The sequence below is a fragment of the Spinacia oleracea genome, chromosome 3 (assembly GCF_020520425.1).
Source record: "Spinacia oleracea cultivar Varoflay chromosome 3, BTI_SOV_V1, whole genome shotgun sequence".
Taxonomy (NCBI): domain Eukaryota; kingdom Viridiplantae; phylum Streptophyta; class Magnoliopsida; order Caryophyllales; family Amaranthaceae; genus Spinacia; species Spinacia oleracea.
The window spans coordinates 104,994,738-105,011,905 of NC_079489.1; the positions used below are offsets into that span (position 1 = coordinate 104,994,738).

The 17,168-nt window shown below is 36.8% G+C and overlaps 1 protein-coding gene across 1 annotated transcript; it reads left to right on the plus strand.

The window, feature by feature from the left end:
* Positions 1-184: 184 nt before the first annotated feature.
* Positions 185-1,298, plus strand: LOC110803875 (uncharacterized). The gene is made up of 3 exons (XM_022009414.2): positions 185-342; positions 399-505; positions 589-1,298. The coding sequence occupies exons 1-3, from the start codon at positions 185-187 to the stop codon at positions 1,296-1,298; spliced, it is 975 nt and encodes a 324-aa protein (XP_021865106.2).
* The last annotated feature ends 15,870 nt before the right edge of the window (positions 1,299-17,168 follow it).

The following is a 17,168-nucleotide window of genomic DNA, read 5'->3' on the forward strand; positions in this document are numbered from 1 at the left end:
CGAAGGGGAGTGCTATTTTCTCAGATTATTGCTCGTGCATGTTCCTAGCCTTAAGTCATTTGAAGATCTCTTGACAGTCGCTGGATACAGATGCGCGACTTTCCAAGAAGCAGCCTTTAAACGCCACCTGCTTGAAGAGGATGAGGCAGTCGATCTTTGCTTAGCCTAAGCGTGCTCGGTACAAATGCCTGTTGCTTTACGTAGCCTCTTCGCAACTGTCCTCATTTTCTGCCAACCAAGTAACCCCAATGCGCTTTGGCTAAAGTACTATGATGCACTATCGGAGGATCTCAACCGTGAATTCCAAGATTCAGAGGCTAAGGTTAGACAATTAACGGCCAGGTCGGTTGAGCGGTGTTTAGAAGAAATTAAATGGGTAAATCACTCAAAACTTTTAGCCTGGACCACCTGCTTGAAGCTACAGATGATGAGATAGCACGAACACGGGACATCATTGATGCCCTCGATGCACCGATACCTGAGCATTGCATCCATTGTCGTGGAAGTCTAAACCCAGCCCAACAAGAAGCATTCACCTGCATCATTGACCATGTAAAAAATAAGAAACCTGGTGCATTCTTTATACAGGCAAAACCTTCTTGTACAATGCCTTGTACGCAGAGATTCGACTCATGGGGCTGATTGTACTTCCAACTGCTACGTCAGGCATAGCTGCAGCAAACATACCATCCGGAAGAACAACACATTCCAGGTTTAAGATCCTTATCGATACTGAAGCTTCCGTTGCCTGCGATGTGCCCAAACAAGGTAGCTTGGCTGCTTTGATAAAGGAAACAACGCTCATCATATGGGACGAGGCTTCCATGGCAAGGAAAGAAAACGTTGTGTCCCTTGATTTACTGCTTAGAGACTTGTGTGATGAAACCAAATTATTTGGCGGTAAGCTTGTTATTTTTGGGGGAGATTTTCGACAAGTTCTCCCCGTCCTTCCCCGCAAAATAGAGCGGAAAGCAGTTGGTGTGAGCATAGTGAGTTCTGCCTTGTGGCCTCAATTGAAAAAGTTCCGTCTCACAGAGAACAGACGGGGCCGAGAAGATCCACACTTTTCAGCATTCTTGCTTGCCCTGGGAAACGGGGAACTGCAGACTCCTGAAAATAACTATGTCCAGCTACCGAGCGAAGTTGTTAAACCTCTAGAGGATGGCAGGGACCCGATCACAGACCTGACCTCACTTACATTCCCAGAGTTAGACCTACATACCTTTACCTCAGACATATTTACAACAAGAGCAATACTGACTCCGATGAATGATGATGTTGATTCCATCAACACATAACTTATTAAGAAATTCCCTAGCGCGCCTGTTATGTATAAAAGTTTTGACACGATGCTAGATGATGATTGCAATGTCTATCCCACGGAATTCAACAACACACTGTGCCCCGGTGGGATGAGCCCTCATGAGCTCGTCCTAAAGGAGGGCAGTCCAGTTATTTTACTACGGAATATATTGCCATCTTCCGGCTTGTGCAATGGTACGAGGCTAATCTGCAAGGAGTTTTTCCCCAACCTAATTGGATGTGTGATTATAACTGGCCACCACAAAGGGAAGCATGTTTTCATACCACGTGTAAAACAAAGGCCTTCGCCCTCCTCTAAATATCCAATTTTCTTCCAGAGGAAACAATTCCCAGTAAAGCTCAGCTTCGCAATGACAATCAATAAATCTCAAGGCTAAACATTAAGTTGGGTTGCTATTTACCTGCCCCGCCCATGTTTCTCACATGGGCAGCTGTATGTGGCCTTGTCCTGTGCAAGGCAAGCAAGCCAGGTCACTGTCATTCCACCGGATACTCCAAAACAGATTACTGGAACACATGTTGAAAATGTCATATCTTATGAGGTCCTGCATGAAGGAAATAATGCCCTTGGTCCAAGTATGCATATAATATTAAGTCTAATAAATGCGGTTCAGTATTAATTAACAAGTTAATAATTCAGTGAGATCAAGTGAGCTGAATGCCTAGCTAGAGGCCGCTTCAATTCAAGTGGAATTAATAATATTAATCCACAGCTTACTCTTGACTGAACCCGTAGGGTCACACAAATAGTACGTAAACGGATCAAGTATTTAATGGCATTAAATACTCCATCTATGGATATTCGGAATCGACGAATCTTGGTTTCAGTGGGAGCTGAGATCGTCACAAGCAAGAAATGAATACTCCGGAAACTATGATATTGCAGGAAACGAAAATATATATCGTATCGGAAATATAAATATTATCCAAGTCGTAGATGTTGCCGGAAACGGAAACATGGTACGTGTCGGAAAATATTATCAGAAATGGAAATATTACCGGAATTGGAAATATTGCCGAAAACAGAAATATTGTCAAAAATCGGAAATATTATCGGAATCGGAAAATAATTCCGGAAACGGAAATATTAAATATTTGTTCGAAACGGAAATTAATTCCGGAATCGGAAATATTAAATATTATTCGTATCGGAAATAAATTCCGGAATCGGGAATTTAATCGGAAGCGTATTGTACGAATTAGCATCGGACGAGGCCTGCCAGACGAAGGCCCAGCACGAAGCCGGGCCATCGCCCAGCAAGCCAACGCGCCACAACGCACCAGCCAAGGCTGCGCCAGGCCCACCGCAATGCAGGCCCAGCGCGCGCCAAGGCTGCGGCAGCGTGTGGGCCTCGTGGCAATGGGCTGCGAGTGCTCGCGGGCTACGCGCACGCGCATGGCGCCCCTCGTGGGCTGTTGTGCGTGTGTGTGTGTTTGTGGTCATATACGAACCCTAAAGCTATCAGGATTTGATATATAATTAAATTCCTAATCCTAAAAGGATAAATTAATTAAATAAGAGTTCTACTAGGATTCTACTTTAATTAATTCGTATCCTAGTAGGATTCCAGTTCTTTTTCCATACCTCTATAAATAGGTGCCTAGGGTCATAATTTATAGATACAATTGAAGTATTCTAAAGGTAAGATTTTGAAGAAAAAATCAGCCATACACTTGCACCTAATAGCCGAAATTCCTAAGCTACCTTAAGGGCGATTCTAGTTGGTCAAGCTTAAGGCGGATCCGGACGTGCTGTGGACTATCTACGGAGGGACGACACTTGGAGTCCTAAAGACTTGTTCTTGTTCGGTTCGGGCGCAGCTAGGGAGGGCACGCAACAAAGTGTATGCATCTAAACTATGCTAAATGATTATGTGTAAATAATATGCTTTCTTGGCTTTATGGTTTTTCCGCATGATTTATGTTTTGTCATATGAATCATAACCTAACAGTGGTATCACGAGCCTCTTATTATTTTCATAATCTAAATTGCATAAACATGGTTGAATATTATAAATTTGCAAAGAATTAAAAGGGGTGATTAATTTTCGTAATTGTTAATTAATTGCAAATTGCGTTTATTTAATTATATGTACGCAGTTTTTCGGCAGTTTCTTCGTTACTCATCCAAATCGAGTGAGTTTTGTGTCAATTCCGCATGTAAAAGGAATTCCCAAATTCGAAGCCTAACTATGACTTTTCGGAGGTTTTAGTTTTTCGAACGCAAAAGTTTGTAAATTTAAGATGTTAAATTAAATATTTTCGATTCTTGTTGATAAATCTTGAAATTTGGATTGACCTACAATATATGTTTAACAAGTTTGAATGCCTAGCCTTGTTAATTATACAACCTAATTTGTAATTATGATTAATTTGTTGAAATTCGAATAATTTAGAATTAATTTGATTTTCATAATTAATTAATAATTTAATTAGGTACCAATGATTAAAAACCACCATAAAAATTGTTAATTTGTGTTAAATTTTAAATTTTTATGACCTAGATTTGAATCCATGTTAATCGGAAATTAATTAATTAATAAATTTTTGATTTTTCGCCCTAAAATTATGAAATTAATATGATTTATTAATATGTCATTAATTTTGGAAATAAAAGTTTTAATTTTTATGCAATTCGCTCATAAAACTTGCACGCACAAAGCAATGGACGCTACGTGTTACCCTTAAGGGGTGTTGTATAGTGCGGGCATGCGACGACGAGCAAGGGAGCTCGTCGCCCATGCGGTACGAATGCAACGAGCAAGGCGAGTAGCACGCGAGCACAAGGCAGCAGCCCTGCCTTGCGTCGAGTGCTGCGATGATGCATGGGCGGATGGGCGATGAAGCAAGGCGAGCGAGCATGGCAGGCGCGCGCGCGGGCAGCGAGGGGTGCCTCGCAGCACGAGCGCTGCCTCGCCCAGTCTCGCCAAGCGATGCTGCGCGCAAGCGTGGCTCGGCTTGCTGCGTTTGCGCGTTGCAGCTGCTCGAGCCTTGCCGTGCGATCACTCGTGAGGGGCGATGCTGCCTCGAGGACTCCACGGGCATGGGCGCAAGCCCATGGCCTCGTCTTGACCCGATTGATGCGCTTTGAATTTAATTTTTGATTTTCAGTTCGGAAACGATTTTAATTAATTTTAAAAAATTCGAAATTTACATTGTTTCTTGGATTTTAATTTTGAATAATATAATTATTATAAATTGTATTTATACTAATTATTTTATTAAAATTAAATCTTGAATTAATTTAAATTCGTTTAATTCAACTGAAATAAATTAAATTAATGGATTCGATTATAAATTTATATGAGCTTTAAATTTTAATTAAATTTTTATGTTTCCGGTTAGACTAGAAATACATTTTTATGTTTAAAATTAGTAAAGCATATGAATTTATTGGTTTAAGTGGGAGCATTTTTAGTCATAAACTCTTGATTAGGTCTACAAATCCTTTAAGGTTAAACAACTTGATTTGAATTAATAAGGACTGAATAATTTGTAGATTATTGGTGCCCTTAATTAATTGCTGCAAATATTTATGTGATGCATAACGTGTTTTACTAACCAGCTATGTGGGCCATTCATGATAATGAATGGGTGAATGGTATATATTGTATATGTACTGTTTTGCAGGTTATGAAGTGACTAGTATGGCCCAAATAGGATAGAAAATATGGTCTGCGTACCATTAATTTGAATGTAATTGGTCTAAAGTACCAAAATTGTTTTTCAATTCAAATATGGTCTGCGTACCATCAAATAGTTGTAATTAGTTTAATTATAGCTTATCCTTTTTGAAGAAAATGGCGCCTCCCACGGTGAAATTCAAGACGAAGTTACCATTTTCGAGACGGACTTTGAAGTTGAAGCTTCAAGATGAAGTCGGGCCATACTAGATCACATTTATCTTATGCATGTTTTAAGTTATTTATTACTTTTAAATATGTCTTAAATATGCATGAGATAAAAGGTGAAATTATGTTGCATGATTAAGGATTTTAGTTCACTTAAAATCTAACCAACATAGTAAGAGCCTTAAGTTCCAAACTTAAAAATTGAGTTAAAAGGTGCCATGCCAAAATAAACACTTGCTTGGATATCCTTTACATCAATCTAGTAATAGTTTTCGCTCAGCGAGGTGTTACTTATTGGTCCTAAAGCGGCAAGGTACACAAATAATTGTGAGTACATGTTAGTTTTGGTGAAACTCAACGATATAAGTAAGGAGTCCTTTTATGTCATGGCAAAATCGATAAGTTCTTAGACGTACCTATCAACCAAGAGTAGTTTCTAGACTATTAGCAAAAGGTTTTTGCTTACCTAAAATGTTTTAGAATTGAGTCAAAATACTTAATGTGCTTAATTCTTCAATGGTTTTAGGGTCTTGGAATCATTTTATTCACACCTGCCGGAACATATAACTCGAATAAAATGCTAATGACTTGTTTGAATTGCATGATTGCTTTAATTTCAAGTTATTATTCATGATAAATGTTTAGACTTTGCATGCTTCAATGTATGTTTTAATTATTGTTTATAATTAAATATCTTGCACTGCAGTAAACCCTTTTAGAAAGGTACCAGTAAATTTCCTCGATTGGTAGTGAATCCAAGAACGATTCACGGAAATGAGAGAAAATGAGCAATTTAAAATGTACGTTTCTTTTAGCGACTTTTATGGTTGTTTTCGAATATCAAAGTCGAATGGCAAACCGATTGGTGCTTGTGAATTCAAAATACAATGTAGTTTTGAGATCATAAAGCATTGAGTTTAAACGCTCAGCTTTACCAATGGTTAACAACCTAATATCTTTGTCCATTTATTTCTCGAATGAGTCTAGTCCCTAGACATTCGAATAGATCGATGCTTAGAGAACTTTAGAAGCTTCTGGTAAGAACTTTTTTGGAGTAACATTGGACATGACTAAACAAAGTATAGAAGTCAACACTAGAGAATTAAATTCTTAAGGCTATTAGAAAGGGTACAAGAAATAGGAAACAAGGAACAAAGAAAGGAATTTTTCAATTTCGTTTCTACCTAAAAGTTTATGTTTAAAGAGAAGTAACCTAGCAATCAAACTTCCTTGGTATCATATACCGCTTGAGGTTCTTACTTTGGTAATAACTCAAACAATGGAAGCTAGGCTACACCAATGGCCTACAAGTGGGAAATGAAGCATGGCAATGCTACATTAGTTGTAGGGTCATCCAGTTTGTTTTAAGTCCTTTCAAAGGCTGGAACTTAATGGCTATTTTGTTCCACAATCATCATACCTAAATTTCTGTTTTCAAACACAGAAAGACTCACATTTAGAAGAATAAAAACAATGTTTGTTTGTTTATTTGAATGAAATGGTCATTTACGGGTTGAGTCAATATGCTTGATTAAAACAAACAACTCTTTAACAATAAAAAAAACTTTACTAGGTTCAAATCAAACCCTTGATTTCAGTTCCACTAATCTTTGGCATTGTTGCTTAGACCATATCAACAAGTTAACATTCATAAGCTCTATTTAGATGGACTTTTGAAAGTTGATTGATTTCTAGATCAATTCAAGACAAGCTAGTCTTACTTGTTGAAAGTAACAAAAGATATGAACTATTGTTAGAACACCTAGACAATCGAGTTCAAAGCTAAAGAAAGATTTTATGAATTTATTATTTCACATGGATTTGAGTGAATATAAGTTTATTTACTCAATGTGATATAAATTTGAATCTGTTTGGCTAGTTCAAAGATTCAGAAGTATAAAATCCACTTGGCAAGAAATCATAAAGATCTAGGTTAGATCATGTTGTTGATTACTTATACCAAGAATGATCATCAATGATTGTGTGTTGTAATTTCACGATCTAGCTCCATAAGATATGGCATATCTACGTTGGAATGATCGAAGTCAATTAGTACTTGATTTGATCAATGATGAATCATAAAGAATTTTCATATAATTTCTAAAACAAAATGCTCAACTACCACCAAACTAAACCAAATTCGTCCAAGCTATTGAAAAGTAATTTTAGAATATCTTTTCAATAATATATATCTAAAGAGTTTCTAAACTCAGTGGGAGCTTAGTGTTTGTTATTCGACAAACTAAGGCCCATGTCTAGGTATATGTTTCATTGTGATTTATTCAAATGAGACACAGGGGTATTGTTTCTACCACGAATTTTTGAGAACATAATGTTTGTTTGCTCGAAATGATGTCCTTTTGGAGATTGGTTTCCAAAATGACAAGTGGGAGAAAACAGACCTCGAAAGTCTTCGAGGCGAACAAAAAACATAAACGGACATTCCGGAGGCTTTTTGAAGTGCTTCAGAAAATCCGAACTTATTCTTTAAGGACTTTAGAAGTGGCTTTAAAGAATAGACATCTCTTAGAAGACTTAACAAGTGTTTCAAGGAGAACGTAATATTCAAAGGACTTTCAAGTGGCTATTGATATTCTATTGTTTGATATTCTATACCCTAGTAGGCATAGAGTTCAAGTCACTGAAACTATGAGATTCTTCTATTAGATAGTGAAGAAACATGGAGTTCAGGTCACTGAAGCTATGCAATTCTTCTATTAGATAGTGAAGAAACCTACAACTTGCAGTCAAATTATTATCATGTAGATTAATGAGTTTGTGACCTGTAAGAAAGCTATGACGAAACCCAGATTCCCTAAAATGGTTAGAGGCCATATATAGACTCAAATGTTTTAAATGGTTAGAGGCCATAAAACATACTCAATGTTTTGATGACAAAATTGAAATTTTGTTGATTTGCAAGAATAGTTTCACACCTATTGGTTGCAAGTTTGTTTTAAGGATAAAAACCATCAAACATGAAATTGTGTTCACACACAAAGCTAGATTAGTTGCTAAAGGTTACAAGCAAATTTACGGTGTGGATTGTGTTGAAACCTCATGCAAAATCGTAATGCTTAAGTCTATAATTCAAGCAATGATTGCATATTGGTAAATATGGCAATTGGATGACAAAACGTATTCCTCAATCAAATGTTGGAAGAAAACTATGTACATGGCATGTCATAGGATTTGTGGATCCAAATAATGCTTGAAATGAATGCTAGCTTATGAAATCTAAGAATAGATTTAAGCAAGCAATTGGGAATTAGAATTGTATTTTAGTGAAGCTAATAAGTATTTTTGTTGTGGGCAAAATTACCATGCCTTCGTGCACCAATGAAGATGTGACACCTGGCACGTATTGTGCCCCCTAAGCAGAAATCATGCAAAGTCTACTCCGGGGCATGAGTATTAATCTAGGTATCTACAATGTATGTATTTAAGTATGTATAAATGTACGTATAAAACCTATACCTAGAAAAGGGCTTAATTAGTATGTATCCCAAGCGAATTACTAAGCACAATAGGCCCAAATAGCCCACTATTGCTACAGGGGATCAGAGAATAGTAAGGAGAAAGGACACGTGTCCTTCTCCCATTCCCCAGCCAATCATGTAAGGGGAATATTAGGTCATTCCCACAAAAACCTAGTACTATAAATATTCCCACTTCCCTAGAAAAAGGGGTCACAATCAATACATTCTAGAGCAATTGCTGCTCTGCCTTCTCTCTACTTTCTCTCTCTATAAAAATACAATCTTGTTTAATCTTTAAAAGTTACCAAGAAACCTCCAAGGTATCTCACCGGAAAAACCCCACAACAATTTTCGTTTCGTAAAATGTACATGATTCTTATAGATATATAAGAAGTTTAGTGGGAGTACATAAAACTTAATTGGTCCTATGTGTATCATACACATATCTCTCTATTATGAAATAACATTCAAATGCTAATTACTTAGATTTGAAATTATTCATCAATGATGGACCATGGCGAAACTTAGTACATACTGGGTATTAAGATCTGGTTACAAAGATCTTATAATATTGTTTTAGATTAAGTAATGGAATTTACTAAATCAAACACGAAAGACTCCATTGGAGATATTCGACCCATATGAATAAATCTAAGTAAAGGATGTTTGAACTATGTATAAGCATTTACTAAGTTAAACATCAAAGAGTCTAAATGAGATTCTTAAACCTATATTAGATGTCAAAGAATTTAGCTGGATTCAGTATCTACTGAAATTGAATGAGCTAAAGTTACATGAATAGAATTCAATTGAGAATAATTCTGCAAAAGAATTTATCATGTATGATATAATATGAGGATCGCCAAAAATATATCGTATGGCTTTAGGCATAACGTACATATACCAATCTCTATTGATCTAAGTGAAGATCAACTAGATTGAGATCAAGAATACTTATGGTACTTGAAAAAGTACATAGGAATAGTTCTTGACTCAAGGAAATAAAGATATGCTAAATATTGATGCTGCACGCATAAACACTAGCAGAGGATCAAGCAAGATTCCTTTGGAGTTAACCATTGACAAGGACGAGCTAAAGAGCATCGTGTTTTGAAATGGCAACATGGATTGGAGACCATGAATTGTTGCGTGGGAAATTAAATATTAATTTCTATGTTCTGAGATACAGATGGAAAGCCTTCCACATATCTGTGAACTGCTTGGATAAGTAATTCCAAACAAAGCATCACTAGAAACCTATAAAGTTGAAGTAGAAGTACTTATTGCCTAAGAAGCAATAAAACAGAGTTGTTCATATTAATGAGTTCTTCATTAAACTTAGGTAGATAACATGTCTCCTAACTTGATGGTTCTTCATTGCAAAATGCGTAGAACCACTCTTGAAGTAAGAAAGACTATATCACTTAATGAACAAACTCAAAAGATATTAAGGATATTAAGATTGGCAAAGCATGATAACTAAACCTATGCAACAAGTGAGAAACAACACTCACATTGTGGCACTGGAAATCAAGCATAGCTTTAAATTCCATGAACTGTTTTAAAGATCGGTTTAAGGCCAATGGTTGTAAAACATTGGGGTTGAACATTTATCATATATGAAATGCATTTTCATATTCCATTTAATCTTTGTTTAGTATTAAATGATGAGTCCCTTCAATTTGACAATATATTCAAGATAGACTGTCAGGACCAGTCCTGTGACTAAGAAATGTCTATCAAGTGAACTTGAATGTCAAAAGTTGAAAAAGGTCCCTGGTCGGAGTTTTCTATAAAGATGGACGCATAGAAAAACGTTAGACGACTGGAATGCAAGATGACTAGTAGTTCTGTTTCTTGAACTATGTGGACATGGCAATGTCGTAATCATTTGCATAGATACTTACTTTGGAAAGACTAGTATCGGACAGACCTATGAAACTTTACTGTAAGAGATGAAAATCTGTCATAAGTAAATTTCATTAAAATTATTAGACACTAAATCCTCAATACCTGAGTGATTTGAGATTACTTGTTTGAGAACTGGTTACTTTGACGTTGACCAACCGTCGCACCGTAAAAGGAGGCTATAAAGGCAACGCTCAGGTAATCACCTATCAAACGAAGTCTAATCTCAAGATCGCAAGATTGGGATTGTCCTCCCATAAATCGGGATGAGATGCTTAAAAGTTAAACAAGGCCACTCGGAGAGCTAGAAACTGTGAAATGCATGGCCGTGCTTGGATGAATCATAGGATATGATTATCTGTTTATTTGATCAGTTGAACTCTGAAACCGAGAAACACCTCTAGACATAATAAGGATGACAACTCTTACCTTATGTTCAAGAGCAAGCATCGAGCGACAAAGGAATTAGGTAATGCACACTTGTTCCTAAGGACAAGTGGGAGACTAAAGGAAATAATGCCCTTGGTCCAAGTATGCATATAATATTAAGTCTAATAAATGCGGTTCAGTATTAATTAACAAGTTAATAATTCAGTGAGATCAAGTGAGCTGAATGCCTAGCTAGAGGCCGCTTCAGTTCAAGTGGAATTAATAATATTAATCCACAGCTTACTCTTGACAGTACGTAAACGGATCAAGTATTTAATGGCATTAAATACTCCTTCTATGGATATTCGGAATCGACGGATCTTGGTTTCAGTGGGAGTTGAGATCGTCACAAGCAAGAAATGAATACTCCGGAAACGATGATATTGGCGGAAACGGAAATATGGATCGTATCGGAAATATATATATTATCCAAGTCGTAGATGTTGCCTGAAACGGAAACATGGTAAGTGTCGGAAAATATTATCGGAAATATTGCCGGAAACGGAAATATTGTCAGAATCGGAAATATTATCGGAATCGGAAAATAATTCCGGAAACGGAAATATTAAATATTTTTTCGAAACGGAAATTAATTCCGGAATCGGAAATATTAAATATTGTTCGTATCGGAAATAAATTCCGGAATCGGGAATTTAATCGAAAGCGTATTGTACGAATTAGCATCGGACGAGGCCTGCAAGACGAAGGCCCAGCACGAAGCCGGGCCATCGCCCAGCAAGCCAGCGCGCCACAACGCACCAGCCAAGGCTGCGCCAGGCCCACCGCAAGGCAGGCCCAGCGCGCGCCAAGGCTGCGGCAGCGTGTGGGCCTTGTGGCAATGGGCTGCGAGTGCTCGCGGGCTGCGCGCGCGCGCATGCCGCCCCTCGTGGGCTGCTGTGCGTGCGTGTGTGTGTTTGTGTTCATATACGAATCCTAAAGCTACCAGGATTCGATATATAATTAAATTCCTAATCCTAAAAGGATAAATTAATTAAATAAGAGTTCTACTAGGATTCTAGTTTAAGTAATTCGTATCCTAGTAGGATTCCAGTTCCTTTTCCATACCTCTATAAATAGGTGCCTAGGGTAATAATTTATAGATACAATTGAAGTATTCTAAAGGTAAGATTTTGAAGAAAAATCAGCCATACACTTGCACCTAATAGCCGAAATTCCTACCTTAAGGGCGATTCTAGTTGGTCAAACTTAAGGCGGATTCGGACGTGCTGTGGACTATCTACGGAGGGACGACACTTGGAGTCCTAAAGACTTGATCTTGTTCGGTTCGGGCGCAGCTAGGGAGGGCACGCAACAAAGTGTATGCATCTTAACTATGCTAAATGATTATGTGTAAATAATATGCTTTCCTGGATTTATGGTTTTTCCGCATGATTTATGTTTTGTCATATGAATCATAACCTAACACTGCAGATGGCTGGAATTATCTAATCTGCTGCCTGAACATGTAAGTTTTCCCATGCTTGTATAATTGATATGCTTTGTTCTTGCCTAACCAGTGGAAAGCCTAGGCCTCTTACAATTGAGATTTGATTATTGGTTTATGAACTTCCTTGAGAACTTCTGAAGTTCAAGGGTCAAATAGTATGATAGATTACTTTCTTCCTTTTCTAGGTTCCAATTCCTATGACAGGTTGTATTTTCTCCACATTTGAGCTGAGAAATGCTGCACGCTTTAAGTCTTTCTTACACTTTTGACTTACCGAATTTCCCCTTTGGTGTAGTTTGGAGATACTCAGTTTCAGAATCATGAACGTGCCCACTACCCTCAAGATCAACTATTGCAACTCATAGAGGTAATTAATGTGTCCGCTACTGTTTTTGTCATGAACAATAGCCTAGGCCATAAACATGCTACTAATTTAGAATGCACTAATTACCAGATAAGTTAGGCATTAAACATGCTTATATCTCGGAAATCGCATAAATGACCTCGAAGAATCAATATTTGGCAGTTATTTTAATCAGGCAGATTGCAAATGTTTTTGGTCCGTTTAATAATAGCCAATATCCCCAGTGTCCAATAATGGGGCTGTTTACACTCATGCTTCTTCCTTGAGTTAGGGAAAACATCAGCAGACTTTATATTGATCAACTGATTTTGACATGATTTTCAAGTGTTTTCTGACATGCATTCTTAGTGCTAATAGATGTGTTTATGGTTGCAAGGTTTTGTCAAACGAAAGATGGAGAGAAACGATTCCACGGCTGTCCTGACTGTAGAAGAGTTGGTATTTACCCTGGTAAGTTAATTATGAACCCTATCTTTATGAGGTCACTTCTTTCTAATAACTGAACTGATTTTGTTTTAGTTTGCTTATTCCATATGTCTATTGTATTTGTTGCCCCTGTTATTCTTGCTCTAAGATCATTATGATCAGTGTTTTATATGGTTTATAATGAGCCTGAATATTTCCAATTCTTCTATTGTTGTTTTCTTGATCATGTTTTTTTTGAGATTGTTGTCATTGGTCCCTTTCTATAGTTGGGTTTATGTAATTTAATATCATTTCTATGATTGGATCATCTTACGCAAGTTTTACTGATAGTATGTGTGTTTAATGGTATATTACATCAAATTATGGGTTCTGCTCGTATTAGAATTATTGATAATGTTATCATCTAGCAGGTTATAGTCTTGTACAATTAATCCAATTGTGCTTCTCCTCTTTCAGAAGCTAGCTAATTAGCCTACAATATTGAACTTGTGATACTTGAGTGTAGCCATTTTAATACGAGACATTAAGAATACCTACAATGTTGAGTTCACTTGTGAGTGGTTAGATGAGCTTTTGGTTAGTTCTGATGAATAGTTCAACGTCCACATCAGTTTTAGCATTTTAGAAGTGAACTAGAAACAGAACTAGGAGTAAAAATTATGCAGCCCCTGTGCCATTAACCATTGATACACACAGAAATTTATCGCGGTAACTAATGTGCGTTATATGTGGTTCAGGAGTCAGACAATTCAAGGAGCTTTTTACTTTTGTGGTTCAGGCATCACACTTTTGGAGCCATTCCTGTCCCGGTCAACAGTTGCTGAATGGGTATCGTACGTTGTATGTTGTGGGCAGGTAAACTCGGGCTCGTATTGTCAAGGCCAAGGCATTATGTGCAAGGATTACTATTTATTGGGACCTCCTATGCCTTATAACTCAGTTTAGAGTTTCTGTATATTGTTTAGAAAAGTTGTATCCTTGCTTCCTATTTTGGGTTGAACTTCTTAGTTAAAAGAAACTACATATTTTATAAGACCTTTTATTTGCAATTGGGTTTTTCATACTTCACTTTTCCTTTATTTATAAAATGTTTCATTCCTTGGTAAAGAGGAAATTTAATGACCCAAAAAACGGGGTAAATAAGTATTAAACATGTGTGCTTCCAGAATTTTTTCCCCAGATTCTGTGGATATAGTACATCATACCATATTATATGACTTCAATTGTACTTACTAGCCTACTAGAGTCTGCTGCATAGAGTATGGTGAGGCTGATAAGATGAACAGTCATGGTGTGGCAGTACAACAATGCCATTGCTACAAACAGTGTAAAAAGGACTTACCACTATTTGCTACTGTTCGTTCTCCTTTTCCACCCAATACCTAATGGTTTGCAAGCTTTTTTTTTGCCCTAGACCAGGCATTTCCCCCTTCCCCTATATATATGCTCAACTCATTTCTATTGTCCAGAGGATAAACCCTACACTTTCAAAAGAAGCAGCAATTCCCTTTCCTATCAGGTAAAACAAGTTTCTTCCGTTTTTTCCCAATTTGTTCTTGCAACCATAAATGTTCTTTCTGTTTGCTCTTGCAATGATTGGTATTTATTTCATGTTATATTATCTGCATTTATGTGTCATACTGTCATTTTTCACTACACACCCACATCTATTCAATGCTTTAGGGGAAATAACATGTAGATCTTTGGTCATGCTTTGTTTATCAATTAATTCCATGTTATGTTGTATGCATTTGTTATTATTCTTTGCTACATTGCCAAATATAATAAATGTTTAGATTTTTGTACTCTATCTATGCCGTTTTTCATGGTCTCACCTTTTATAGACGTTGTACAATTCATGTTGTGACCGTTACGCTCATTGTTATCTCCATGTCACCTTACCATACAATAGCGCCCATTCACTTGCTAATATACTAACATCCTTGTCTCATGCACTGTGAAGGACTAAAGATGAAGCATGGACATGTCTACTTAGATCAGCTGAACTCTACCAGCAGGGCATACAAAGTGAAGGTCAAGGTTATCGAGAAAGGTCGTGCTACCAAATCTCCTAAGAAAAGGGTTCTGTTCCAGCATATCCTTCTAGAAGATGACATGGGTTGGCACCGGTTTAGTTTATCTTTTTCTCAAATACTCCAGATCTGCTTGCATGTGTTACATTAGTCCTGCCTGATTTACCTTTGCGTTTTACTTTTTTTAACTCTTAATACGAAGGTACTCACATTTGAGATTACGTAATAGAATAATTGAAATTTGAAACAGATCAAATATTTCAGAACTGAACAAAATTATTAGGGTTTCTTCCGTAATTAACGAATAATAAATTTAAAGAGAAACAAATTTGAAAATGGTAAAATGATTTTTGTGAAATCTAGCTTACAGTAACAACATTAAATTGCCGAAAAATCTAAAACAAAAGGCATTCGACTTCCCCTAATCCCATTCAATTACTCTTAATCAATTTTCTTTAAAGAATGATACCGACCTGCATGACTGTTAAATTTAGCGTTTGCGTTGCATTTTTCTCGGCGAAACAGAACATGGACTTGCAAGTACTTAAAGTGTCTCTCATGGGCGATAGTTCTTCAACACAAAATTTAAAAAAACCTAATGTTCTCCCCTGAATTAATGCCTTAACAATAAGAAGGGAACCAAGGAGTCTCCTTGTTTAGGTTCTATCTTGAAAGGTTATTTCTTTAGAATTTTACTTACAGTCCCAGGGTTTGATGATAAAAGCATTATAGTTGAAATTTGAAACAGATCAAATATTTCAGAACTGAACAAAATTATTAGGGTTTCTGCCGTAATTAACAAATAATAAATTTAAAGAGACAAACAAATTTGAAAAACGTTAAAATGATTTTTGTAAAATCTAGCTGACAGTAACAATATTAAATTGCCGGAAATCTAAAACAAAAGGCAGTCGACTTCCCCTAATCCCATTCAATTACTCCTAATCAATTTTCTTTGAAGGATGCTACCGACCTGCATGCCTGTTAAATTTAGCGTTTGCGTTGCATTTTTCTCGGCGAAATAGTTACTGCTCTTGTTTATTCATGTTCACTTTCTCTGAATAGTTGTTGTTAGCAGTTAGCTAATTTAGCTTGTTACCCATTAACAAACTTGCAAGTTATCGATGCTTTTTTGAAATGCACTTGTAATGCATACGTATGACTGCTTTCTTTATTTACAATACCCTAGAAATTTCAATTTAAAAATACATGATCACTTTCTATGTGCTTGTAAGATAATGGTAAGATTTTACAACGGTATTCATATGAAGAGTTTTAAAATAAGGGTATCTATTCATATGATGTTCTGCCATGTTGAAACAGATTGATTGGTTATCTTGAACTTTATAGTTAAGTTTTATGATATTCGTCTCCTACTTCAGGAAGCAGTGTTTGTTTCCTGGAATTATATTGACATTTTTATCAGATTTTTTTGGCGGTTATATTTACATGCAGTGCAGCACACTCACACAGAACATCGATCTTATCATGTCACTAAATTCAAATTTATGTCTGTTGTAAATTCTCATTTACATGAGAACCTGTATTCCCATGCCGCTAAAGTTAGAAAGGCAATATTATGCCACGTTCCCTCCCATCTCTTAGAGGTATTAATAGACAATACACTTTACATATAGCCTGCACTTCCAATGCTTCTGAACAGACTAATAAGGCAGCTACTTTACAGGGGAACAATATGCGTTGTGCCCTGTTCGGAGATCAGATTGCAGCATACAAAGACGCTCTTCAGCACAAAGGGGAGTATGAAATCGCAGATGCTCCAATCCGAACTGCAGACCACCAGTGGAAACAGAACGAATTTGAGATGGATTTTCAAATGAGTTTTGGTAGGCATACAGTTGTTCAGCCTGTTAACCCTCAGGCTGGTCCTATTCTTCCAGGTTACCA